This window comes from Sus scrofa, chromosome 7 (assembly GCF_000003025.6).
Source record: "Sus scrofa isolate TJ Tabasco breed Duroc chromosome 7, Sscrofa11.1, whole genome shotgun sequence".
In the NCBI taxonomy this organism is placed as follows: Eukaryota; Metazoa; Chordata; class Mammalia; order Artiodactyla; family Suidae; genus Sus; species Sus scrofa.
The window spans coordinates 116,099,053-116,125,209 of record NC_010449.5 but is presented as its reverse complement, the minus strand read 5'-3'; the positions used below and the strand labels follow the sequence as shown (position 1 = coordinate 116,125,209).

Below are 26,157 nucleotides of genomic sequence, written 5' to 3'. Positions count from 1 at the left end.
TCTTCCCTAAGCAAGACATTGCTCAGACATCTACTCCCCTGGGGAGGAAGCTACTTCTTCCATCCTTCTTGGTCATCAGGTCCATGAAAGGGCCCTGATATTACACATCGCCTCCCACCTATCTCACCAAGGACCTTGCCCCATTTCCCCGGCTCTCCCCGAAGTCTTATCCTTCTCCCTTGGGCCTTCCCTGGCTCCCACATCTCCAAGCTCCTCTATCCTAGTCCAGGCTCAACTATTCAGTGCAAGAAATGCTTGTAGAGTGAACAACTGTGAAATAATTAAATCCCTAGATGGATCCAGGTGCTCAAAATGGTCTGCCTTTGGGCTAGGGAGTCAGGCCATCTCAGAGAATGCTACTTCTTCCAGCATCTTTTTAACAAACATTTTTTAATGAAAAAAAATTTTGTTGACCATACTCGAGGCATGCAGAAGTTCCCAGGCCAGGGATCGGATTCGTGCCACAGCAGCGACCCAAGTCACTGCAGTGACAACACCAGATCCTTAACCGGCTGAGCCATAAGGGAACTCCCCCAGCATCTTTAAAATGCATCTATCATGAGCACAGTACTGACAGCATTGGCCCTAGTCTATGCCTGTTCTGCAATTTGTGCTTACCAGCTGCCAAACCCTCTGCTTGGAACTGTTCATGAGTGGATGAGTGAGCGGCCCTCCACGAAGCACTTTACACACATCATACCTTTAATTTTCAAAACAACTCTAAGAGATAAGTTCCCTAGCCAAACCGCATTTTACAGTTTAGGACACATTAAGGATTAAAATAATTAAATGAGTCCATCGTGACTTAGTGGAAACAAATCTGATTAGTATCTATGAGGACCCAGGTTCGATTCCTGGCCTTGCTCAGGGGGTTAAGGATCAGCGTTGCCGTGAGCTGTGGCTGTGGTGTAGGCTGGTAGCAGCAGCTCTGATTCAACCCCTAGCCTGGGAACCTCCATGTGCTGCGGGTGCAGCTCTAAAAAGACAAAAATAAAATAAAATAAAATAAATAGAATAAAATAATTAAATGATTTGGCCAATGTTCACAAAGCTAGGAAGTGGCAGGACTGCGATCTGAACCCACCAGCGTCATGCTGCACGATTTAATCCTCTGCTGTTCTATGCGGTGCCCGCCAGCCACGGGCGGCTACGAAGGACTTGAAATGTGGCTTTTCTCAGTTAGGATGCACTGTAAAGTCCAGATTTCAAAGATGTAGCATTAACAAAAAAAAAAAAAAAAAAAAGAATGAAAAATATCTCATGAATCTTTTTTTTTTTTTTTTTTTTTTTTGCCTTTTTTCTATTTCTTTGGGCCGCTCCCACGGCATATGGAGGTTCCCAGGCTAGGGGTCAAATTGGAGCTGTAGCCACTGGCCTACGCCAGAGCCACAGCAACGTGGGATCCGAGCCTCGTCTGCAACCTACACCACAGCTCACGGCAACGCCGGATCGTTAACCCACTGAGCAAGGGCAGGGACCCAACCCGCAACCTCATGGTTCCTAGTCGGATTCGTTAACCACTGCGCCACGACGGGAACTCCTCATGAATCATTTTTAAACTGAATGTATGCGGACATGAAAATATTTTGGATCTCTTAGTTTAAATAAAATATATTATCAAAATTAATCTCACCTGTTTATTTTTCCTTTTTTTTTTTTTTTTTTCTTTTTAGGGCTGCACCCGCAGCACGTGAAAGTTCCCAGGCTAGGCATCAAATCAGAGCTGCAGCTGCCGGCCTACACCACAGCCACTGCAACGTGGGATCTGAGCCTTATCTGCAACCTACACCACAGCCTGCAGCAATGCCGGATCCTTAACCCACTGAGCAAGGCCAGGGATGGAACCCGCATCCTCTGAGAAACAACATGGGGTCCTTAACCCACTGAGCCACAATGGGAACTCCCTCCACTCCTTTTTAATTATTAAGAAATCTCTGGCCTCTTTTTCGTAATTGATAAGCACACTGTAGCCTAAGTGAGCTTCACATAGCGTGAGGCTTTGAATCTATATAAACATCATGTTTCCCAGAGATTTTCACCCAGAGATTTTAACCTCCATCGGTGATTTTTGCCCTGAATTAATTTTTATTAGGATGGTTGCAAATTATTTTTAAAGATGTAAAAGAGGGGAAAATACAGGTGAAGGCTTGAGATTGCTTAAGACAAAGGCCCGGAAAATGTTACCCCACTGGATGGAGACCTTGTAATTGGCAAAGCATGGCTTAGGAGGAGGGTACAAAGTTAACCAAGATACCATCCCTGCCACCGAAGTAGCTCATGATCAGATGGAGGGGACCAAGGAGACATAGCACAGAGGACAGAATGTCACTTGCACGCATGCCCGTGTGCGTGCGTGCACGCGTGTACAAACAGCAAGGGCACGGTGGCAGGGAAATGCCAAGAGTGGGCTCTGGAGGCGACCTGGAGGTGGCTGCTGGATCCCGAGTTCTGCCCAGCTCATGGGCATCGTGTAGGAGAAGCCTCCTCCATTGCTGGTGCTATGGGCTGACAGTGCCCTCCACATTCATGCGATGAAGTCCGGATCCCCAGGACCTGAGAAAGTGACCTAATTTTGAGATCAGGTCATTCCAGAGGCATTCACATGTCTAACTTGATGAATGAGGTCATTGGGGGGTAGTCTTATTAAAAGGGGGTACTTTGGACACTGACACATGTACAGAAGGAAGATGCTTGGAGTTCCCGTCGTGGCTCAGTGGTTAATGAATCCGACTAAGAACCATGAGGTTGTGGGTTCAACCCCTGGCCCTGCTCAGTGGGTTAGGGATCTGGCGTTGCCATGAGCTGTGGTGTAGGTCACAGACGCGGCTTGGATCCCTGCATTGCTGTGGCTGCAGCATAGATCGGTGGCTATAGCTCGGATTGGACCCCTAACCTGGGAACCTCCATATGCCATGGGAGCGGCCCAAGAAATGGCAAAAAGACTAAAAAAAAAAAAAAGGAACATGCTTGGGGGCGTAGGGAGAACACACCAACCACCCTAGGCACTGGAGGCTGTGGGAAGCTGGGAGAGAGACCTGCACAGATCGCTGCTCTGTCTCAGGAGAAGCCAGCCCTGCCGAGGCCTTGACATTAGACTTCTAGCCTCCAGAACGGTGCGTCAATTAATTCCTGTCATTGAAGTCACCCAGTTCTCGGCCCTTTGTTATAGCAATGCTGGGAAAGGAACACACCCACCAGGACATAATGAGGTTGCAACTTGCAACGTGCTGGGAGTCAGAGCCTGGAGGTGGTGGTGGATCTGGCCGCTCAGTAGCTGCGTGAGTTTAGGAAAGTCTCTTTCTCCCCCAGTCTCTGTTTCCACATTTGTCACCAGAGGGAAGTGACACTGATGTCCCTGTGCAATTCTGGTGTTGGGGGTGCCCACACTCCACCTCAGTGGCCCCCGCGATTGGCCTACATGGGCTCTCCCGCCCTTTGCTGGTCACAGGGCTCCCTCTCCAGGACACGCTCACCTGAGCTGCACTCTGATGGGTTTGGGGCATTCTTGGCTCCTGTCACACTCAAAGACTATTCGGCTGGGGCAGAACAAGACAGCACATGTCAGTCCCCCAAGCTGTCCAGGCACTGCTTCGGTGGTGGGCAGGTCTGCTCACCTTGCTGAGATGTACCGTGGTCCACTGTGGACCAGCCGTGAGGGGCCTCGCCCGTCACTGCCAAGGCCTGGACTGTGGCCCTGAGCCCGGAACACTGCAGAAACCTTCCTGGTCCCCCCAGCCCCCTGTGGGAGTGACCTCTCCCTCGGCTCCACGTCTCAGCTCTAGAACCATTCCTCTCTCCAGGGCACCGCCCACCCGCCCCTGTCCTAAAGGAGCAAAGGCAGATGCTCCAGGAAGGGAGGCGGAGGGGTTCACCCTGGAGCTGCTGCTGCCTGAGCCTGAGGCCTGGCTCTGCCCTGGACCAGCTGCCTGACCTGCCAGCTTCCTCAGCCTCTCTGCCCCTTGGTCCTAGGCCGGCTGTGAGGCCTGATCCCTGCCCCCCCGCCTGCAACCTCCCAGAAAATCCCTCAATAAATGTCATCTATTCTTATTAGCGCTTCACTTATCAGCTTATCTTATCTCTTCTCACTTGTCTTTGGGAGCCAGAATTTTGGTGTAGAAACAGGAGATAGAAATCTGAGTTTTTTGTTTTTTTTTTTTTGTCTTTTTTTTGTTGTTGTTGTTGTTGTTGCTATTTCTTGGGCCGCTCCCGCGGCATATGGAGGTTCCCAGGCTAGGGGTTGAATCGGAGCTGTAGCCACCGGCCTACGCCAGGGCCACAGCAACGCGGGATCCGAGCCGCGTCTGCAACCTACACCACAGCTCACGGCAACGCCGGATCCTTAACCCACTGAGCAAGGGCAGGGACCGAACCCGCAACCTCATGGTTCCTAGTCGGATTCGTTAACCACTGCGCCACGACGGGAACTCCGAAATCTGAGTTTTAAAAGGTCAAATACAGCCTGAATTAGGACTGGAAGCATCAGGACATACACATGACATACCTTTAAAAGAAAAAAAAATGCACTGGGAACTATATCTAATTACTTAGGATGGTGCATGATAATGCGCAAAAAAAAAAAAAAAAGTATATATGTATGAGTGACTGGGCACCTAGCTGTACAGGAGAAAATTGACAGAACCCTATAAACCAGCTATGCTGGAAAAAAATAAAAATCATTAAAAAAAGTGTACTTTCTTAAACTGTGTTAACGCCACGTCCACTGAAAAGGCCTAGAAACGCTATCCCGCCAGGATAAAGGAGCAACCCCGGTACCCAGATGATGGTCCCTAAATGCTATTTCTCACCGAAAGTAATCAGGAATGGTTGATTCTAGGTGTCGGGCAGGAAATGAACAAGATGATTCTGGAACACTGAGGCAGAGGAGAAAGCTGCTGTGAAAGGCGGCAGGGGCCGGGTGGGCGGGGCCTGGCGCGGGGGTGGGGGGAGGCCACCCTGGGACCTGGGAGTGAGGGCGCATGCGCGGTGGAGGGGGCGGGAGCAGACACAGGACCCAAGGTCCTGCAGGCTGTACTTCACAGGAGGGGGGCGTACCTATGCTCCCTTTGTCACATCCCCGTGCACTTCCTGGTCAGGGCTGTGGGCTGCCGCCGGGAATGGTTCATCAGGAGAAAGGATCCCAGCCTTCGGGGGAGCAGAAGAGCATCTCAGCGCCGGGGGACCACAAGCTGGATCAGCTCCTAAACCTGGATGACGCGCTGGTGGTGAGCCTTGAGGACACGCTGGAATTTGCCCATAAAGCTGTCCTGAACCAGAGTTCCCGTCGCGGCTCAGTGGTTAACGAATCCGACCAGGAACCATGAGGTTGCGTGTGCGATCCCTGGACTTGCTCAGTGGGTTAAGGATCTGGAGGTGCCGTGAGCTGGGGTGTAGGCCGCGAATGCGACTCTGATCCTGCGTTGCTGTGGCTCTGGCGTAGGCCGGTGGCTAGAGCTCTGATTCGATCCCTAGCCTGGGAACCTCCCTATGCTTCTGGCGCAGCCCTAGAAGAAAGGCAAAAAGACAAAAAGAAAAAAGAAAAAAGGCTGTCCTGAACCAAAACCGCCTTAAAGAAGAATTAACAGAGGACACAGGGACCTATGGGTCCTTCCTTGGGCCACCACTGGTTCTGCCACCATGTCCACCCAGCCCAGACGCACATCTGAGTCAATTTATTGCTTTTTCTGGCCTCTCACGACCACACACACTGGCTGCTCCTTTACGGCCAGGGAGACACGCTAACAGCTGAGGGGCCGATGAAGAGGGAGGTGAGTGAGGGGTCTGGTCTGAAGGCTGCATCTGGATGGTGGCCACAACTGCTCAGGCCTCTGCGCTGATTTGTCCCTATGGGGAGGCAGTTTGGACTCAAGTGAGAGTGGCTGGCTTTGGCTTCCTTAATTTAAAAAAAGAAAAAGAAAAAAAGGAGCTCCTGCTGTGGTACAGTGAGATTGGTACAGGGGGTGAAAGGATCCAGCATTGCCACAGCCGCAGTATAGGTTGCAGCTGCAGCTGGGATCTGATCCCTGGCCAGGGAACTCCATATGGTGCGGGTCAACCAAAAAAGGGGAAAAATAAATAAAAGAAAAACTACTGCTCTTAGCTGGGGACTCAGAAGCAAATCTGGAAAGGCAATCTGAAAGAAAAGGCAAAAAGACAAAAAAAAAAAGAAAAGAAAAGAAAAATAATTTTACTCTACTAAAATACATAAAAAGAATTAAGAATTGAAATCCATGAATTTTTGGTTTTGTTTTTGTTTTTTTAGGGCCACTCCTGTGGCATATGGAGGTTCCCGGGCTAGGGGTCCAATCAGAGCTACAGCTACTGGCCTGCACCACAGCCATAGCAACATGGGATCCAAGCCGCACCTGCGACCTACACCACAGCTCATGGCAACACCGGATCCTTAACCCACTGAGTGAGGCCAGGGATCGAACCCATATCCTCGTGGTTCCTAGTCGGATTCGCTTCCACTGTGCCACAGCAGGAACTCCTGAAATGCATGAATTTGTGACGAAAAAAGGAAATGTGAAAAGAATTCTTTGGGTCTCTCTTGGAGGATAACTAGAGAACCACCTTGTCAGTCTAAAACTGGTAAATAAAGGTTAAAAATTACATAAATGCTCATCAATGAGGAGAATGAAAAATGATACAAGCACTTTGGAAATAATTTTTGGCAGCATCAAGAAAGCAAAAGAACCCATAGAATGAGAGAAAATGTTTGCAACTCACGTATCTGATAAGGGACCTGTGTCTGGAATATTATAAAGAATTCTTACAACTTGACAATAAAAATATAAACAATCCAATTTAAAAATAGGCCAAAAATTCAAATAGCTATTTCTCCAAGGAAAATATACAAATGGCCAGTAAGCACATAAGAAGAAAAAAAAAAAGGTTACCAGCATTGGTCATTAGGAAAATGCAAACCAAAAGAACATAAGATATTGCTTCACCCCGCTAAGATAGTGACAGTTAACAAAGACAGACAGTAATGGTGTTGGTGAGTATGTGGGGGAATTGGGACTCTCATTGCTGGTGGGAATGTAACATGGTACAGCCACTCTGGACACAGTCTGGAATTTCCTTAAGTGGTTAAATATAGTTGCCCTATGACCCAGGAATTCTACCCCTAGATAGAGCCCCAGGAGAAATGAAAATGGATATCCGGAGTTCCCGTTGTGGCGCAGTGGTTAAGGAATCCGACTAGGAACCATGAGGTTGTGGGTTCGGTCCCTGCCCTTGCTCAGTGGGTTAACGATCCGGCGTTGCCGTGAGCTGTGGTGTAGGTTGCAGACGCGGCTCGGATCCTGTGTTGCTGTGGCTCTGGCATAGGCTGGGGGCTACTGCTCTGATTAGACCCCTAGCCTGGGAACCTCCATATGCCGTGGCAGCGACCCAAGAAATAGCAAAAAAAAGACAGAAAAGAAAATGGATATCCACACAAAGACCTGTACACAAATAATCATGGCAGCGTTGGTCACAACAGCCAAAAGATGAAATTGACCCAAATGTCCATCAACTGACCAATGGATAAACAGCATGTGGTCTATCCATACAATGGAATATTAGGCAGCCTTAAAAAGGAGTACGATGTGGAGTTCTCGCTGTGGCACAGTGGGTTAAGGATCTGACTGCAGCAGCTTGGGTCAGGGCAGAGGTGTGGGTTCAATCCGTGGCCTGGCACAGTGGGTTAAAGAATCTAGTGCATGTCGCAGCTGTGGCTCGGATTCAGTGTCTGGCCCAGGAACTTACATATGCCATGGGTGTGGCCAAAATATATGGGATGTGAATTATATCTTGAGAAAGCAATTTTTTTAAATTGTCTTTAAAAAAGCCCCAAGGGGAGTTCCCGTCGTGGCGCAGTGGTTAACGAATCCGACTAGGAACCATGAGGTTGCAGGTTCGGTCCCTGCCCTTGCTCAGTGGGTTAACGATCCGGCGTTGCCGTGAGCTGTGGTGTAGGTTGCAGACGCGGCTCGGATCCTGCGTTGCTGTGGCTCTGGCGTAGGCCGGTGGCTACAGCTCCGATTCAACCCCTAGCCTGGGAATCTCCATATGCCCCCAGAGCGGCCCAAGAAATAGCAACAACAACAACAACAACAACAAAAAAGACAAAAGACAAAAAAAAAAAAAAAAAAAGCCCCAAGGGCATTATCTAAAAAGTGACCTTGAATAACCCCTTAAGCTATTCATGCCTCAGTTTCCTCACCTATCCGCTGGGGTAATAATAACAACACCTACCGCTGCAGGCTGTTGGAGGATTAAAGGAGGCTATAAAAGCAAAGCCTCGGCAAATGCCCTTTCAGTCTAGTGCCAGAAATAGCAGCTTTTTCTAACACCACAGCTCCTATCAGACCCTCGGCACCAGGGGAGGACCAGAACCACAGGGGGATAAAGGCAGGCCAGGTCCTTCCCTGGACAATCTTCTAGAACAGGACAGAAAAATGTGAACATAGCAGAAAACGCCATGTGACACAGGCTATGGTTGGGATGGGAGCTCCCAGGCACAGTGGGGCGCGAGTGGGGACTCGGTGACTCATCCGAGCAAACTGAGGAACAAGCAGAGAGCCTGGGGCTCAAGAATAATAACCGCACAGTGCGTTTCTTCTAACCAAAGGTGCCAGCCAATATCAGACGCAGCATTTTACCTTTACAAAGAAAGATAAATGTGCTGCTAATTGAATCATGGCTCACCAGGGGTGTAAGTCAGCCCTGACCTGGGATGTGTTAGAATATGGATGACAGAAAAAGCACGTCTCAGAATTGATGAGCTACAGTAAATGCCAAGCATTGAATCTGAGTCGAGTCTTAACTCCACAGCAGTGCTGGGAGATCCACAGTCATTATGAGGGGTCAATCCAAACCAACACCAAGACTCATCAAGCCCCCAGTGGTGGTCCCTAGCTCTGAATTCACTCTAGACCTAAGCCTGACTTCTGAGTGGAACCTGTTGCCCTAACCCTAAAGGCAGCCTGATTTTTTTTTTTTTTTTTTTGACTTTTTAGGGCTGCACCCACAGCTTATGGAGGTTCCCAGGCTAGGGGTCCAATCGGAGCTGTCGCCACCGGCCTACGCCAGAGCCACAGCAACGCGGGATCCGAGCTGCGTCTGTGACCTACACCACAGCCCACGGCAGTGCTGGATCCTTAACCCACTGAGCGAGGCCAGAGATGGAACCTGCACCCTTACAGACACCACTGACCTGCTGAGCCACAGTAGGAACTCCTTTTCCCATTTAAAGAGCAGCGAGGTGAGTATGATTTATCCCAACCCCATGGCTTCAAGTGCCAGAGGGGGCACTTGTACCCGGAGCAGTCTAACTCTGAAGTCTGAGCGGGTTTTCTGCCCTCCAGGGGACTTGAGCCTGTGACAGAGAAGGAAATGCCAGCAGCATGCTGGAAAGAAATGGGCACTTGGAATGGAGGTTTGACCTTGCTTATGCCTGGGGTGTGATAACTGATTCACTCTGGAAGGCACTTCCTTCATCAGGCCAAGCTGTGAAGCCAGGACCAGAGAGCCAAGCTGCTCAGTGGGGTCAGGGGGCCTCGGGAGCACCCTCCTTGGGGTGGGGGGAACCCATCCATCATTACTGCAGCCGGGGAGGCCAGGGGTAACCTCTCACAGAGCGGGCCTGCCGCTCTGCCAAGGGCTGCCTGGCTCCCAGGGTGTGAGTGGCATCACCCGAGTTTCCAGCACATTCTTCCACGGCTGGGAGCCGCCTCGCTGGGCTGGGATTCCCAGCTCTTCGCTGCCTATCCGTTGGGCCTGCATCTCCATTGTCGTTGGCCACCCCTGGGGCCCAGGTGGGCACTCCAGGCCTGCACAGCCCTCCTCCACCGGGGAAGAGCTAATGAATGGGATTTGGCCACAACCCACACCTGTGGCCCTGCTTTGGACACCCTCCACCTGTCCTAAGTCATGCAGAGAAGGAGGGCGGCGACAACGGGTCCCACTTCTTGCATAGCAGGGAGCTATTTGCAAAGGACGGCCTCAGATCTTTTCTCAACCGTCTCAGCAGCATCCATGGGAGGCAGAACGGTCTAGAAGACGGCCAGCCAGCTGCCCATGCCTGTTCAGTCAGGCACCCGGTTCAAATCCTGGTTTCACCCGTCACCAGATCTCATCATTAACTTTACCACAGCACCTGCCTGGCACCAGGGCAAAGATTTCCCACGTGTCGGTGCCAACAAAAGCATTTAAGCGCCGTCATTCTCCTGCGAGGAGGATCTTAAGGCTTATGTAGCCATACAGTAATCTTTATCACATTATCACACACTTGTGGGCACAGAAAGAAAAATACAAGCAACATAAATTGTTTTCCTCTAATGATAGAGGCGTCGGCCTGAGTCTGTGAATTAGGCCCGTGTGTTCCCACAGAGCCCCGTCTCTCAGCCATCAGGCTCCCTGAAGCCACTCACAATGGGTGCCTTCCTTTCATCTGCAGACCAATCTCTGTGGACAGAGCCACTCTTAGCCCCATTTTACAGATGCAAAATCTGAGGATGAGGGGCGGTTAAAAAAAAAAACCTGCCAACAAACAGGAAAAGTCTTGGCGACGCAAAAGCCCTTGCTGGAAATTTCCATCCTGCTGCCTCTCTTCCTTGCTTCCCTGTGTGTTAAGTGAAAAGAAGACAGGCTTTGGGCAGATTTGGATTTGCATAATATGCTTCTACTTTCTTACAATCTGTGTAATCTCCTAGAATCTCAGGCCCTCATGCACCCATGGAGATAATAATGCAAGATACAAGGGCTTTAAAAGAAAGGACAGAAGGAAATACTAGCAAGATTCTCTTTCTCTTTCTCCTTCTTCCCTTCAAGGGGACCTAGGTGAATTTTGAGGCAAATTGCATATTCATACAATGGCTTGGGTCTTAGAGGGGTCGAGGGCCTTGGTGAACGCTAAATCTGAACCCTCAGGCTGCCTCTCTAGGCTGCCCTCTTGGGGGTACGGTCTTGCTGGTTTTGCCTCTGGGGGGGTGCAGTCTCACTGGCTGCCCCTCCTGTCCAGGCAGAATGCTTCCCCTGGCTGAGCCCTTTCTGTGTGTTGGAGACTACGCCTATGTTCCTTCGCTCCACCCCGAAAGCAGTGTGAACAAACAAGCTGAACGGAGGCTCAGACACCCTGATAACTCGTGCGGTCACCCCAGTTACCCAGCTGGGAGCTGGTGAAGCTGGGTTTGAGCCCAGGTCCGAGCATGATTCCAAGATTTCACAGCATCAAAGCTGCATTCCCCAAGACTGTCAGTCGGCTGACAGCTCTCCCTGCCCCCAACACTGAAGATAAAGCCAGCTTATTAGAAAAAGCTCTAGCGGGATATACGAATATGTATATATAAAAATCAAACGTGGTATCTGCATTTGAGTCATGAATCTCTATGACTTCTAATAATTTAGACATTGCTCTGTTCAATGCAACACTTTGAACTGTGATAAAAATTTCCTGTTCCTGTCTGCTGCACCGAGCAGCTAAGATCCTGTTTTATTTCATCCTCAGGCATAGCTTTTCATTGCTGGAAATCTCTTTTAAATATAAGCTACGTGAGGTCGGGGACTTTTGCACGTTCATTATTTTTTTCTAGCACAAGACACAAGGACCAGCACACAGAAGGTAAATGATAACTATCTGTCAAATGAGTTCACTCTGAATATGAATTTGAAAGATCAGCATGTTAATTTCAGGCTTTATAATAACAATTCCTTTGTTATTAATTCGATGCCATATAAACTACATTCAGCTCGGGTTCACAGCTATTCACTGAGTATCTGTGAGTGCCAGGCGCTGTCAGGTACCAAGGGACAATGATGATTGTCATGATAATCAAGTTCACATGCACCTTACCTATGTTTGAAGAATTAAGAGGTACACACATCAAAAAAAAAAAAAAAAGAAGAAAAAAAAAAGAAAAGAAAAAAGGTAAACTTTTGAACGTGTGTAGCCTTTGACGGAATAACTTCACTCATGGGGCTGTGTTCGAAGAAGATAATCGGACACACACATGCACATGCGTGGCACAAACAGCAAAACTCAATAGTTTATATCAAATAAAATGTGTGCCTTAAAAGAAAAGAATTAAGAGGTACACAAAGATTGGGTCCCCAGCGCAGAGAAGAAGTGATTTACACATACGAGGGGTGCATTTGGGGGCTTAAATCCAGTCTTAAGACTTTAAACCTGTAATTTGTCCCCTTGGGACCCCCTCCTCCTCCCCCAGTCCCCCAGCTGCTGTCCAGGAAGCCAGAGGAGTGAGTCATTAGCAAAGGGGACTCATTTCCAAGGATACTGTTTGCCGGTGATGAGGTGTTAGCTGAGGACATGAAGATGGGGAGTGGGTGGTGGGTGGGTCTTATCTCGGGGTGTTTGTTTGACCTTGGTGCTTTTTCCCTGGAAGGCAGAGGAGGAAAGGGGTTTCATATTTTGGAGCTACAGGGCGTGGGTGTAGATTTAATTTTAATATCACAAATAAAACATGAATGGCTTTGCGCAAAAGCGAAACAGTAGAGATAAGGCTTGAGTCCCCTTTCATCATCAGCTCTAATCCCAGCCCCTCCTACGGAGAGGTGACCACGACTGTGAGTTCTGGAGTGAACCTTCCTTCCTGATCTTTTTCTCTGGCATTTATATTTCTTTCTCGAACGTGGTCCAGACTTACTGTGTTCCAGGCATTGTGCTAACTGCCTTGCAAATATGAACTCGTTTATACTCATGAACCCCTGGAAGACAGTGCTGTGTCACATAGATGCCAAACACACACACACACACACACACACACACACACACACACACACACACACACACACACACACACACAGTTGTGCCATGCAAAAGGGCCACATCTTGCCTCTGTCACACTGCAATCCATGCTGGAGATTCTTCTTATCAGCGACCTGTGCGCTACCTCATTCACTCCAGCGGCTCTGGGGTTTCCGCTAGGAGTCTGTGCTGGTTATTTAATGTGTAACCTACTCGGGAACATTTGGGTTGTTCCCAAGGAAGTTCCTTACCCTTCACAAGCATCGCAAACCTTGCGAACAGTAAGAACGGAGAAGATTTCTAAGGTACAGCTACTTAGGGGGTCTTCAATCTGAACCCTTAAGATGTTAATGGATGAATAATATATGCTTCACCCAAATGGGACAGAGTCCTGAAACCTGTCAGGAGATGGTGGGGGGAGGAGAGAGAGGGTGGGGGTTAGAACTGAACTCTGACCGTCACACCGGTCCCTTCCCCACCTGCTTTGGGAGGCCGAGATAGGCTGAGGGTGACCTTCACCTACAGAGGGAGGTGTGCACAGCGCGGCAGGAGGACCTCGCCCTCCCAGCAAGGGGTCCCTCAGCTTTTCAGACTCATCCCAGCTGGGGGTCACCTTGATTTTGACCCCAGCGTATGTGGAGTGGCTTGGTCCTTGAAGGAGCCAAAGGCCAGGGGTGGCAGGGGGCGGGCTGGTAGACTGGAGCCCCAGGACTACCAGGAAGCCCAGCGGGCAAGTAATGGGGCTGGTCTGGTTCTCAGTTTCCTCATTAGAAAGCTGAGTTTCTAGTCCTGCCCTGTGGCACCCCAGCCCCGCCCAGGCCCATGGCTTTACTCGGAGAATCAAAGGAAGAAGTGAAAAATCTTGATTCCTTAGTAAAGCACCCTTTTCCCTCGAAATTCCCCCAAGATAGGATTTGAGCCTTTTGTTATGCAGGGAGCAAAGCCCAGGCCTCGCTATCCAAACTGCTCCAGATACTTAGGCTTCTCTGGCCCTCAATGAATAACTTCCTTAATTTTTTGGTGTGGGAGAGAGCCGGGGGCTTAGCGGTAAAACTCCCTGAATGTGCTAAGGCCTTTGTGCCTGCAAACATGACTGCAGCTGCTTGATGGGTGCTCCCCAGGCACCCTCCCATGCCCTGAGCTGGGGATCAGACCATGTCCATTTACCAGAGTGGAAGACTGAGACGCAGAAAGGTTAAAGGGCTCACACAGCTCGTAGGCACCAGAGCTGGAAGTCAGCCTAATGACAGAGGCTGGACTTGTAGCCACAATGCCACCCACAGGGCCAGCAGCTCGGAGTCTCCCCCAGGTTGCCGCCGTGGGGCTCGGGAGCTCTGGAATCAGACAGGCATGGCTGAGCGTTGCCAGTGCTTGGCGCTATTCTTGTGCTAGATGCACTGCCATTGATGGAAAGCCACCGTTGGCAGCATCCTTTCCACCAGGCCAAGCAACCATCTGCCCTTGACCTGCTTTGCCAGTGCAGACAGGCAGAGAGTGGGAACCACAGTTTTGAACTAGGACCCCCATAGGCGCCGGAGGATCCCCCAGTGGTCCCTGCTAGGAGTCTATGGGGCAGCCTTTCTCAACGTCCTCAGGCCGGGAGGAAAGCCTCTTGGGAGCTCCCTCGTATGCCGGCAGCTCTGCTTCTGCACCCCCATGGGGCCTGGCACTTGGGTCTGACCCTTTCTGCCCCTCACAGGCTGTACCACCAGGAACAGGATGTGTTGGCCCTGAATGTGGCAGGGGTCTGAGCTGGGTGGGAACTCGGGAACCTGCAGCTTGCTGACTGCTCCATTTCACAGAGGGGAAAGGGAAGGCTCCAGCAGAGATGGAGCCTAGGCAGGCCTGGGGGGCCCTCATGCTGTCTTTATTCAGGACCCACCCAGAGGACTAGAGGATGCTCTATCCGGAGGCATCAACCCTCAGGTTCAAAGGTGACAGTCGGCCTGCCAGCGTACACAGGTGTGGCCGAAGAGACACGAATGTGACCTGCAGGCTGACCACTCTTGGGTGCACACTGGCTGTGAGAGGACCTGGGCCAGCCAGCCAGGATCTGCTGGGCTGACAGGTTGGTGGACCCTCGCCCTCCTCCTCCTCCTCCTTTATCTATTTCCGCAGAGCCCCTGCCCCTGCGCCCCCACTGGGGCTCATTAACATTCTCCTGCTAAGGTCTTTGGCCTGGAATTTGGGGAGATCTCCAGGCAGGGAGGTGGGGTGAGGGGCTGGGTGAAGACGTATTCTCTCCTTAAACAAGGAGTGATTTAGCCACTGCACCAAGGCCTGGGGGCAGCTGGTGGGGGATACGGAGCTGAATCAATGCTGAGTCTGCCCCTGTGGCCCCAGGTCAGACACCTCTGTCTCCAGGAGGACTTGTTCTGGAACACAAAGGAGTCCTGACAGTGACCCCCAGGTCTTCAGAGTGGTGGAGGCCCCATCTATGCAGCCAGACAGGGAAGCCAGCGTGGCTGGGCAGAGCCAGCTAGGGAGGGCTGTGAAGGACACGGGCACAGAGGCATAGAGCAGAAGCCCTCCATGTGGCTGTGGTCTCAACAGGCAAGGCCGGGAAGGGAGGTGAGAAAGGTACCTGGTGCCTGGGAGCAAAAGGTCTGGCTTGCCAGGCCCAGCAGCTGAAACTATCACTTCTTTTACAGGAGTTGGTATCAATATGAGAGCAAGAGGGTGACACAGGAGTTCCCGCTGTGGCCTAACAGGATCAGCTGCATCGCTGCAGTGTCAGGACACAGGTTCGATCCCTGGCCTGGCCCAGTGGGTTAAAGGATCCAGCATTGCTGCAGCTGCAGTGTCGGTCACCACTGCAGCTCGGATCTGATCTCTGGCCATATGCCACCCCCCAAAAAAAATAAAAAAAAATCCAGACCTCAGCTGAAAGACCTTGGGCAGATAATGACCAGATCTGGTCTTAGTGTCTGATCTGTAACGGGAGATGGCAATGCCCCCCTCTCCCCCGACTCGGGAGGGTAGTGACCAACCACTGAGTACAGTGGTCTTCTCCTTCACCTTCCCTTTGGGCGGGACTTGCAGAATTTCACGCCAGGTCTATTTGCTCCATTTTCTAGAACAACCGGCTTAGCGTGGTCACGGCTAGCTCTCATTCTAGGATCTGTGGTTTGATGCCCCAGGATGCAGATGTTTGCTCTTACTTAGAACATGAACCCATAAAAAGGCAATTTGTTACTAGGTTGGGAGGCTGGTTCAGCCCCGACAGAGATCCAAGGAGCAAGATTTCACAGGGACTCCAGCTTCCTAAGCGAGAAATATTCAATAAAGAATTTCCCTGAAATATGGAGCAGTGGGCATTCGCCACACATATTCAATATCCATCTTTTGTCAGAAGAGCCGGGATTCCTCTGCCAAGCAGAGTGGCTTTTCAAAGCTACTTACTCTGCCACTGTTCCTTTATTGAAGGACTTGAAGGGTGAACAAGTTCTTTTAAAAATTATTTGAAGTCAAACCTTCGCTGGATCACCTCAGTCTAGTTTAACTTGGAAAGCGAATTTCTGCGGGCTTAGGGGGGAAGAAAAAGAAAAAGAAAGAATGGCCACGGCTTAAATCAGAATGTGGAGAGCATTATCAAAAACTTATGTTCCCGTCTCAAAGTCAACTGGAGAGCCTCGGAGATCCAAATAATTCCAGAATTCTAGAGTTTCAGAGAAAGCACTGTCATTAGATGGGCAGGAGTGTGTTTTCACATCCCCAGGTCACTTGCAAATGTGGTGTGGACCTACCAGGCGGAACCAAAAAGGACTCTATCTACCAACCTTCCAAGAGGGGAATAAAATCTTTGGAGACCTCTTGAAAAAAACAAACAAACAAAAAAAACAAAAAACCCTGCAAGGTATCATGTAGACAAGAGGGGGTCTTTTCAGTTCAACAGGCCTATGTTTGGCTCATAGACTGAATTCCCAAGCTATCATTACTATGAACAGACTACTTTCCCCCATAATACATAAATTACAAACAACACAATGCCATGGGAGATAGACTCTTGTGATTTTAAACCCAAGACCTTCGGGTCTGCAGAAAGCATTTTACTGCTAAGTGAAACCAAATCCACATTGTGGCTCAAGCATCATTCAGTTTTCTGCCCCGGCTGCAGGTAGATACCACCTCCCCCGCCCCCAACACGAAAACACACGCAAACTTCAGAAGGGAGGGGACCAGGGAGCTGGTATTGGGGTTGATTGGCCCAGAATTGATCAAGAGTGAGTGGGTGGGAGAGGAGGAGTGTGTGAACGTGTGAGGGGAAGGTGGTAGATTTCCAAAGTGCTGATCTCCTGGCACAGAAAAGACAATGAAAGCCCCAACACAAGTCAAACGAATTGAAAGCTGAGGTTGTTTCTGAGAATCCTCCTCCCTTTCCTCCTCAGGGACAAGCAGAGAAATGGCCTGAATTATGCAGACAGGCTGGCGAGGGCTCAGCGTCCTCCACCCAAGGCAAGGCCAGGGGAGAGTAAAGCTATAGCATCTGAACCTTCAGATGGTAGGACTGAGCAGGTGACATGACCGGTGACTCCTGAAAGTGGCTTTTTTTTTGGTTTGTTTGTTTCCATCTCCCATGACTCGATCTGACTGTTTAGGCTTAGGAATGCTCCATCTCTGTGTAGAACAAGCGGACAAGGGAGTCTGGCTGCTTCTTTAAAAAGCAGACAGGAATTCTTGGGCCCAAGTAAGGGCCCGTCTGGGAGTTCAGAGAACTATTCAAACTACAACGAGCACGGTGATGCTAGAAGAACCTGAAATCTCCTCTAGTGACTACTTTGGAGGTCAAGGCACATCTGGGAATGTGCTTGTTAATTTCTTTATGCGGATGTTTAAAAAGAATCAGTATTAATAAACCTCATCTAAATTTCACATACAGAACTGAAAGGTACCAACAAATGCTTATTTTATCAAGCCTCTTTAAAATGATGATGATTATAACGAAGTTCCATATTGCACGAATCTCCACTGATACAAACCTTTCTAGAGCCACGGTGTTAACTATGGAATATGGCCACCCAAGCCATCTTTTCCTATCATTTTTAGTTTATTTGAAATATTCTTTCCTTAAAAAAAAAAGCCCCTAATTTTCTACATTATCTTTTAAGTATTAAACGTCCTTTTTTAACCCAACAGATATACCTTGCCTAGCAAACTGTGATCACAAACACACTTAAGTACGTTCCTCAAAGTTACACAGCTGAAAGCTACAGAGCAATTTTATTAGCAAATCAACTGTTTTCCCAAGAACCTTAAAACTATGGCAAATGAAAAAAATTACCCTTATTCATTTCAAAGTGGACAGAAAGATTAGGTAGGAGGGTAGACTGCTTAGGGAGAAAAAGAAAAAAAAAACAAAAAACAAAAAAGCACTCCACTTGGTGCTTCTTTATGTCATGAAATATGTCCTTTTCTTTCCGGTTTGCTGACCACAATATGATGTGTTGGAATGCATAAAAAATGTAAATAAAATACCTTCTCCTGTCTTGGGATGGAGGGGGCGCGCGAGTCTTTCTTAATTGCATTTGGCCCTAGCATGATCTTTCTAAAAAAGATCTCAGTTTGCTCCGAAGGCTCAACTGTATACAAAAAAAGGGGTGTCCTTGGCTCCTGAGTTTTCTTTCTCCCCTGCTTCCTCCAAAACGTCACAAAAGGGGCCATGTGTCACAGAGAGTCTGTATATGACAAAGCTGACTTGGAGGATAAATAGAGGCAGGACCCAGAGAACAGAGGGGGAGAAGCGGAGTCCCATCGCGCCCAGGAAGTGACCCTGTGGCCCCGTCTAGCACTTGGGCAACCCACCCTCCAATCCACATTCCAAGGCTTATTTATAGGGGACGAATATTTTAACAACAAATAGGTTTATGCAGATTTATACATGTTTCAGGCCGCCCCGAGCGGTCTCTAAACTGTTCTGCACCAGGTCTGCATCCCAGCAGAAGCCTCCCAGCCAGAAAGATCCCCGAGCTTGGCTCAGTGCTGCCATTTGCTTCTTGTGATTCTGTGCCCAGAATGACTCTCTTCAGGAGAGAGACGGGAGTGTTTTTTTTGCATCTTAATGGGCTCTGTGACACAAAGCCATTTCGCCGGTAACATCCTGAAGTGATACCTAGATTTTTAACACCTATTTGTGTGTTGGAGTAAGACAAGCATTTAATGACATGCTTAAGTGTCCCCTCAGACGGGCTGGCTTAAAGAAAAATGACAGAAATGTTCTTTAATAACTATGGTTTATCCATTTCTTTCAGATAGTAAGTGGCACGTTCTCACCTCATTTGCAGCTTTTAATCCCAAATGGACATTGCTTTTGAAATATCCTCTTTCTTTCTTTCCTTCCTTTTTTTTTCTCCCTGAGGCTGCCACTTGAAAGTTGAAATCTAGCAAGAATGTAATGGTAGGTGCCAGCTTTCTGAATTACAGGGTGACTGCCTGAACTGATCCTAAAAGCAAGTGTCTTTTTATACCGCATAAAAGGCTGAAATGTTTACATATCAAAGGCTATAGGCCAATTTCTGTCAAAATTACACATGAAGTTAAGCAGTACAAGCAATTTATTTAAACACTAGTCATTGTAGAAAAATTCAAAACCATATGCTCTTTAGCAGTTTTCACAAATGCATTTGACCCATGACTTGGCTAGACATACAAGCTTCATAATTTACTCTAAATTTCAAGTCCCCTTGACGTTTAAATAAAAGATCTTCATTAATGAGGTTTACATGAATGAAAACTTTAGAAGCTGATATCGGTTAGCGAGAGGCTTCGGAACCGGCTGCGCAATCGCTCTCATTTTCAATGACTGACTTTGCTAATCATTTCAAGAGAAAGTTCCACTGAGAACAAATTATCGTCATTTGCATTCTGTGATCTGCAAAAGCAACAGCGCAGTCACTCTGAAACAAACTTTGGTAACTAGCTCGGCTGAAAGCGGATTTCTGCAACCCTGGAAAGCCGGAGCTATTTCTTTTTTTTTTTCCCTGATGCCTTGGGACCGCGTCATTTTTCGACACCTCTTCTTCTTTCCCAGTGTTATGAGTTTTCCTAACACGTTATTATTTTGTCCTCAGGGGCAAGGTGGTTTACTTGGAATGTTCCAAAACCTCCGGCAAAATTCAACTGGTAAAGTCCCTAAATTCTGCTGAATGCGGAGACCCAACCCTCATAAGTGCTACCCCTTAGTGGGGTGGCAGTTGCGCCTGTATTCAATTTCATCTACCAAACCTCACATGGAAAACCCCTGGGGTTCCCAAAGTTGTCCCCGAGGGAGCAGCAGGGCAGTGGAGCGGGTTTTGAGCACTAGTTTTGAGACACCGGATTTTTTTTAAGCCCAAATATAAACAATAAAACCAATAAGCGCTGTGCAAACTGCGAGGATCTCTAGGCTGTGTGCAGGTCTGCGGGGTTGTTCCTATTCTCTGACTGGCTAATGCCCCCTGCGAGGGGGCTCCAGACCTTTGAAAAGGACGCACAAGTTTTTTGCACATGCCACAAAAAAATCCTACTTAAACACATCCGATTGTGAACTCTGCTCTGTGACAAGAGGCTGAGAGAATTAAGAAAAGAAAGTTCCTGGAACGAACTGTAAGAAGTTGGGGCCACATATGCATATATATATATATAAATATATATATATATATTCTTTTACAGCCAAGGGTGGGTGGGTGGGTGTGTGCACGCGCGCGCGGCCCCGCAAAGGTAGTGGGGCAACAGTTTTTCCCATGACGAAAATATCTTTGGGCAGGAGAGATACCTAGATACACAGTCCAAACTTGGGTACTCTGTTTTAAATCAGAGAAGCAATTTAATCTATGCTCTATGAATCAGTTTAGCAATGACCATGGCGCAAAAGCGTCTTGATAGATGCTGAACCGCAAATATACCTTATGCATGTGGAATCCGCTGATCTACTCTTTAATATTTTTAAAATGAGGGCTATTACCAGGGCGACTGACTCCTCAACAAACACATTTTCATAGACTTCTGCGTGGTGATTGCTTTGTGTGAAATCGTGTTTGGGTGATAATAGGGAAAATCAGGAGCGTGTTTACTGCATTTCCGACCTAAGCGCTCGCCAGCCGCCTCCAGACGCTCCGGGCCCTCCCATGCTGAGCGGTGCGTGCAGGGCGACAAACAATCGCTTAGCAACACGAAGCGGGCAATTTGCGTGCATCGCATTTGTTATTCCAATTGCACCGGGCAACACGGGGGCTACTGATTGTTTGTTTAGCGCAGTGTGGACACTTGTGGGTTTCGGCCCGCAGAGGAGGTGCAGTGCGGGCGCAGCGCCCTGACTGCCTACTGCGGCTCCTGCCTCCCTACTGACTCAGTAGTGCGCCTGCGGACCAAAGGGCAACCTGGAGGAGGAGGCGCCATCGATAGCGCCGGTGAGCTCCCTGGGAGCCCGCTGAATAACTGGAGTGGAGTGGCCTCGGACTTCTTCTTTCTTCCCGGAAAGTCACCACCCAATGCAGGACAGAGCCTTCAGAGCGCATTTCCTCATCTTAGATCCAGCTGATACAGAGACCCTGCCCTCAGGGGGGGTGGCGGGGTGGGGGGGGGGTGGAGACAGCCCTGTCCTTTGTCCCAAGGAAAAATACTAAAAAATGTTCCTAAATCCACCTTCAGTCCCCTCAGCGATTCATTGGGGGACAATTACCCAGCCTCATAAAATGTTAGGATTACAAAGGACCCAATGGATGTCGGTATTAGTTCAATAACTAAAAACCTGAGGCCTGGAAAGGAAGAATGATTTTCAAGGTGGCAACGTTCGGTGTAGAACTCCGACGCTCCAGACTCACTGTACAGTGCTCTTCCTTCCAGGAATCTGATGGCACAGTGGGAGGGCTGCAGGAAAGCTAGGAGCAAAGGCTGGGGGGTCTGCTAAATCGGCTTATTAAAGAGAACAATGTACCCAGTAGAAGGAGGCAAGACTGCTTGTTGCAAATAAAGGGTGAAGCTGCCTTGTTTAAAAATTCGGAGGCACTCAGATCTGAGCCTGCAATCTCCGCCTGAAATCTCTGCGGGGGTGCCAGTTTGAGCACCTTTGCAGAAACACAACGGAGAATTTGCCCCAAGTTTCCCTCTTTGCTCCTGCCTGGCTCATCTAAGGTCTCAGAAAATCCACAACACGCGCGCGTGCCGCCGCCCGCGTGCTCCCAGGCACGAACACAAACGCCGCGGAAGTGCCTGCTGAAGTTGCAGCCTCTAATTCTTCCATCATTTGCCCTGTAGAATTAAACTCAGAAAAGGCTGGCCTGGAATGTGTGCGCGCGGAACCTACCTGGTGATTTTTGAGTCTTTTGAGAAAAGAAAAAAGGAAAAAAACAAAAAACAACCCAAACAAAAAAGCCACTACCCTTAGTTAGTGGGAGAAGGAAGGCGATACATTTCTTTCCCTACACCTGACCTCTGCGAAGGGGAAGGTCACACTCCTTCCCTGGGAACAGTGTTTATTGGTTTCTTTTCTTTTTTTTTTTTAAATCCATCGCCTCCCCCAAATTGAGACCCATCTCCGTCCTACCGTAATCTCCTCCTACAACCACCTCTAAGTCTGCTCAGCACTCAAAGATACAAAGCTTTCAGGCCAGGAGCGGGTGAGTGGGTGGGCATGAGGGCACCGAAGTCCACGCGGGGAGGCCGCGAAGAAGCGCTGTCGCCTAGCTTCTCCCGGTCAGCGCTGCGAGCTGCGTCCGAAGTATCGCGCACGGGTAGGAGCGCGCAATCGCTCCTCTGACCCGGGAATAGCAATTGCCAAGTACCTTTTGCCCCAGAGTCGCCGAGGAGGAAGCCCACGTATTTAGCCTTACTGCTGGGACTTGAGACACCCTTGCCGGGGCCCCGGGCTAATTAGCCAGTAAGAAATAGCAAAAGATGGGCGTGAGTTAAAGGCGGCCTGCCTTTGGGACACCCGAGGTGTCCAGGTACCCCGGCGCTAGGCAGTCTCGCCTGGGCCCGGCACTGCCCCTTCTCTGCAGTGGCCAGAGTTGCCTGCGCCAAGGGCCGAGAAAGTACGGCACCGTAAGACGGGGACTTGCGCCGGGCGGGAAGGACCTCGGAGGCTGCTTTCGTTCCGCGTGCACGTCTCCTACCTTCTCGCAGGGCTCTCGGCCGCCTGCGCGCCGTCGTGGACTGGATGCGCCTCCCGCAGCTCCGGCTGACGGGCCGTGACGCGCAGAGGGTCCCGCAAATCACCGTGGCCGCCTGCCGCGAGCCGAGCCGGGCTTCGGCCAGGCCGCCGGGGCCCAGGGAGCCCAGCTGGGGCCTGCCGGGAGAAGGACAGCCAGGAGGCCGGTCCCGGGCGGGGAGCTAGCAGGTCAGAAGGGGAAAATGCGATTCATTTGTTGGGAAAGGAGACAGGGAATTCCTAAAATCCTCCCCCCCTTTTTGGGGGGGGGTTGAAACAGTTGAGGGAGAAGACACCCTACTTCCGAAAAAAGTTTGAAAACATAACAAACCCCGCAAAACCTACCAACACCCACGCAGGGAGCATTTGGAAGCATTGCTTCCGATGGCTATTTTTGGTGGCGAATTTTAAAGTAGTGGATGAATTTGGACTCGGCTGGGTAAGGGCCTAGGGGCTGCTACGGTAGTTTCAGACCCAAGGTGCCTGCAAATAAAAAAATAAATTAAAAAATAATATATATATTTACTAAATATATATTTATAATTAAGAATCACGATGCACTTCTTTTGTCGTTTTTCCATTACAAATTTTGGCCTTTGCAAAAACAAAAGGCTTTCGGGGTTTAACCAGTTCTATTCGGGAGAGAATGTCAAGATAAAAAAAACAGAGGTGAAATTACGCGGTCAGGGCATGGGGGCCCGAAGGCAGAGCGGAATTTCAATCTTGCTTGATTGAGGACGCGGCCCTCGCATTTTCTAAAACAAAACAAATTCCGAAAAGGAAAAAAAAAAAAAGTAGCCCCAAAGTAAAACTGGCCACAATGAATTTGAGCTTCTTGCAGAGGAAATCGCACCCAATAATAGGACCCAATCTGAGGGGGAACGGTGGGGCGGAGAGGTCGGCGGAGGGAGTTGTTAACTGCGGCCCCACAATGGAATTAATGAGATTAACCGGGGCAATTAGGACGCCCGCCCAGCTCCGCCGGCCCGCGGCGGGCTGCTGAATGGAAAAGATTAGGTTAATTTCATTAATTCGCAATCCACAATCTCCTTTCAGGCCCCCGTAGCCCCCTCCCTTGGCCTCTTCCCCTCCCCCTTTCTTCAAGTCCTGCCCCCCCACCCCACCCCCACCCAAAGGAACAGAAAGGGCCAAATCTGGTTCTGTTTGTCATCTGCATATTACCAGGAACTAAATCCAGGATGACGTCGACTCAGTATAAAACCAACAAGAGGTTCAGCTGGTCTAAACTCCGTCCTACCCGCGGGTTGAGTTCGCCGAACGCCGCAGCGAGGGGAGGGCGGGAGGAGGGAGCGCGGACGCAGGGGCGGGGAGGGGCGCGGGGCTGCGCGCTCGCCGGCGCTCTTTCGGTTTGGGCCGCCGCGGGAGGAGAGTGGACCCCCCACCTTGAAGCTTTTTCCTCGGCGCGTCCCCGCCGCCCCCCGGTCCCGGCGCCGGGCTCGGGGATGCCCGCCAGCATGTTCAGCATCGACAACATCCTGGCCGCCCGGCCGCGCTGCAAGGACTCGGTGCTGCCGGTGGCGCCCAGCGCCGCGGCTCCCGTCGTCTTCCCGGCCCTGCACGGGGACTCGCTCTACGGCGCCGGCGGCGGCGCCTCCTCGGACTATGGCGCCTTCTACCCGCGCCCCGTGGCCCCCGGCGGTGCAGGCCTCCCGGCCGCGGTCGGCGGCTCCCGCCTCGGCTACAACAACTACTTCTACGGGCAGCTGCACGTGCAGGCGGCACCGGTGGGCCCGGCCTGCTGCGGGGCCGTGCCGCCCCTGGGTGCCCAGCAGTGCTCCTGCGTCCCGACGCCCCCAGGTAGGGTCGCGCTCGCTCGGGCCTCGGCGGCCCGCCGCCGTGGTCCTCAGCCCTTGGGACGTGGGTGGCGGTGGCGTTCGCTTCTTTCACTTTGCGCGAACTTTTCTCCTCTTGCAAATCTACTCCCCCTGCCCCCTTTTTTTTGCGGATCGGGCTCAGGCGTTTGCACACTGGCTGCAAACTTTAGGCGAGTTAGTGGAAACTGTAACAGTGCCTGCGTGGGGAGACTAGACTTTTAGGATTTGCTAACGGCTTTGCGAGCGTGCGGGTGGACTCTGGCATGGTTCCTCAGTTCCCCGAACCGTTGTTTTCCGTGCACCCCCAATTCCCCGCACCCCTTGCAGACGATTTTAAAGTCGGAGTGGGTCGTTGGCGGGCAGGCCGGCGTGTGCGCGGTGGCAAGAGAAGTGGCTGACCGTGCGCCTTACTCTGTCGCAGGCTACGAGGGCCCCGGCTCGGTGCTGGTGTCCCCTGTGCCACACCAGATGCTGCCCTACATGAACGTGGGCACCCTGTCGCGCACGGAACTGCAGCTCCTCAACCAGCTGCACTGCCGGCGGAAGCGGCGGCACCGCACCATCTTCACCGATGAACAGCTCGAAGCCCTGGAGAACCTCTTCCAGGAGACCAAGTACCCAGACGTGGGTACCCGCGAGCAGCTGGCTCGGAAGGTGCACCTCCGCGAGGAGAAAGTGGAGGTAGGCGCGGGACCCTACTGCGGCGCAACTCACGGCCCTTCCCAGCGAATCGTGGCCCCAGCCGGGTTTGCTCGGCCCTCCTTGGGTCTCCCTGCTCTTTAAAAACCTCCCAGTGGCGGCCCGGAGGCTGCTGGAGGGCGCTTTAGGCCCAGGAAGTTAAGTGAAAATACGGAAGCGGGAGCCGGTCTCCTCTCCTTTTGTTGGCGTGCGCGCGCGGGGTCCCCGGTTCCCTCTCCACGCCGGGGGCGCCCCGTGGCCACACCCAGCCCCGGGGTGCCGGGGCGTTGGGGGGACGCACCTTTGATCCTAATAGCTGTTCTACTCTCTGCTGCGCAACAGGTCTGGTTCAAAAACCGCCGCGCCAAATGGAGGCGGCAGAAGCGGTCTTCGTCCGAGGAGTCGGAAAACGCCGAGAAATGGAACAAGACGTCGTCGAAAGCCTCGCCCGAGAAGAGGGAAGAGGAAGGTAAAAGCGATTTGGACTCGGACAGCTGACGGCCGCAGGCCGGCCGTGGCCCTTGCCTAACACGAAGGACTTGCACACCCAGACGATGCTACTTTTCTTGCACACGCGCTGCCTTGCGGGAGGGGGGTCGAGAAGGAGGAACGAAGAGTTGTAAATAGTGTACAGTCCGGAGAGGGTGGGCGCCTGGGCTACCGCGCCGCCGGGGCTCGCAGCCCAACGTTCGGGGCCGCCGGGCGACTCGCTCCCCGCCGTAGTATTTATAGTTAAATTAACGGTGACAATACAATAAAGTGATGGCGATGTA

At 50.7% G+C, this 26,157-nt stretch overlaps 1 protein-coding gene and 1 long non-coding RNA gene across 2 annotated transcripts in view; one reads left to right on the top strand and one right to left on the bottom strand.

The window, feature by feature from the left end:
- LOC106504549 overlaps nucleotides 1–24,141 on the bottom strand; it is a 26,427-nt gene extending 2,286 nt beyond the window's left edge. Inside the window, exons 1-2 of the long non-coding RNA XR_001298110.1 lie at nucleotides 24,054–24,141; nucleotides 22,837–23,053 (exon numbers count right to left, since the gene is read on the bottom strand). This is a non-coding gene — a long non-coding RNA (uncharacterized LOC106504549). The remainder of the gene's footprint in view (nucleotides 1–22,836; nucleotides 23,054–24,053) is intronic.
- On the top strand, nucleotides 24,057–26,157 carry GSC (goosecoid homeobox). Its single transcript, XM_003482313.4, has 3 exons — nucleotides 24,057–24,689; nucleotides 25,128–25,387; nucleotides 25,727–26,157. The coding sequence occupies exons 1-3, from the start codon at nucleotides 24,071–24,073 to the stop codon at nucleotides 25,880–25,882; spliced, it is 1,035 nt and encodes a 344-aa protein (XP_003482361.2). The 5' UTR covers nucleotides 24,057–24,070; the 3' UTR covers nucleotides 25,883–26,157.

Bases quoted from the DNA above. Each gene is read 5' to 3' on its own strand.
- GSC (XM_003482313.4), top strand. From the start codon at position 24,071: ATGACGTCGACTCAGTATAAAACCAACAAGAGGTTCAGCTGGTCTAAA. The intron at 24,690-25,127 runs GTAGGGTCGCGC...ACTCTGTCGCAG, and splicing joins CTGCGTCCCGACGCCCCCAG to GCTACGAGGGCCCCGGCTCG. The intron at 25,388-25,726 runs GTAGGCGCGGGA...GCTGCGCAACAG, and splicing joins TCCGCGAGGAGAAAGTGGAG to GTCTGGTTCAAAAACCGCCG.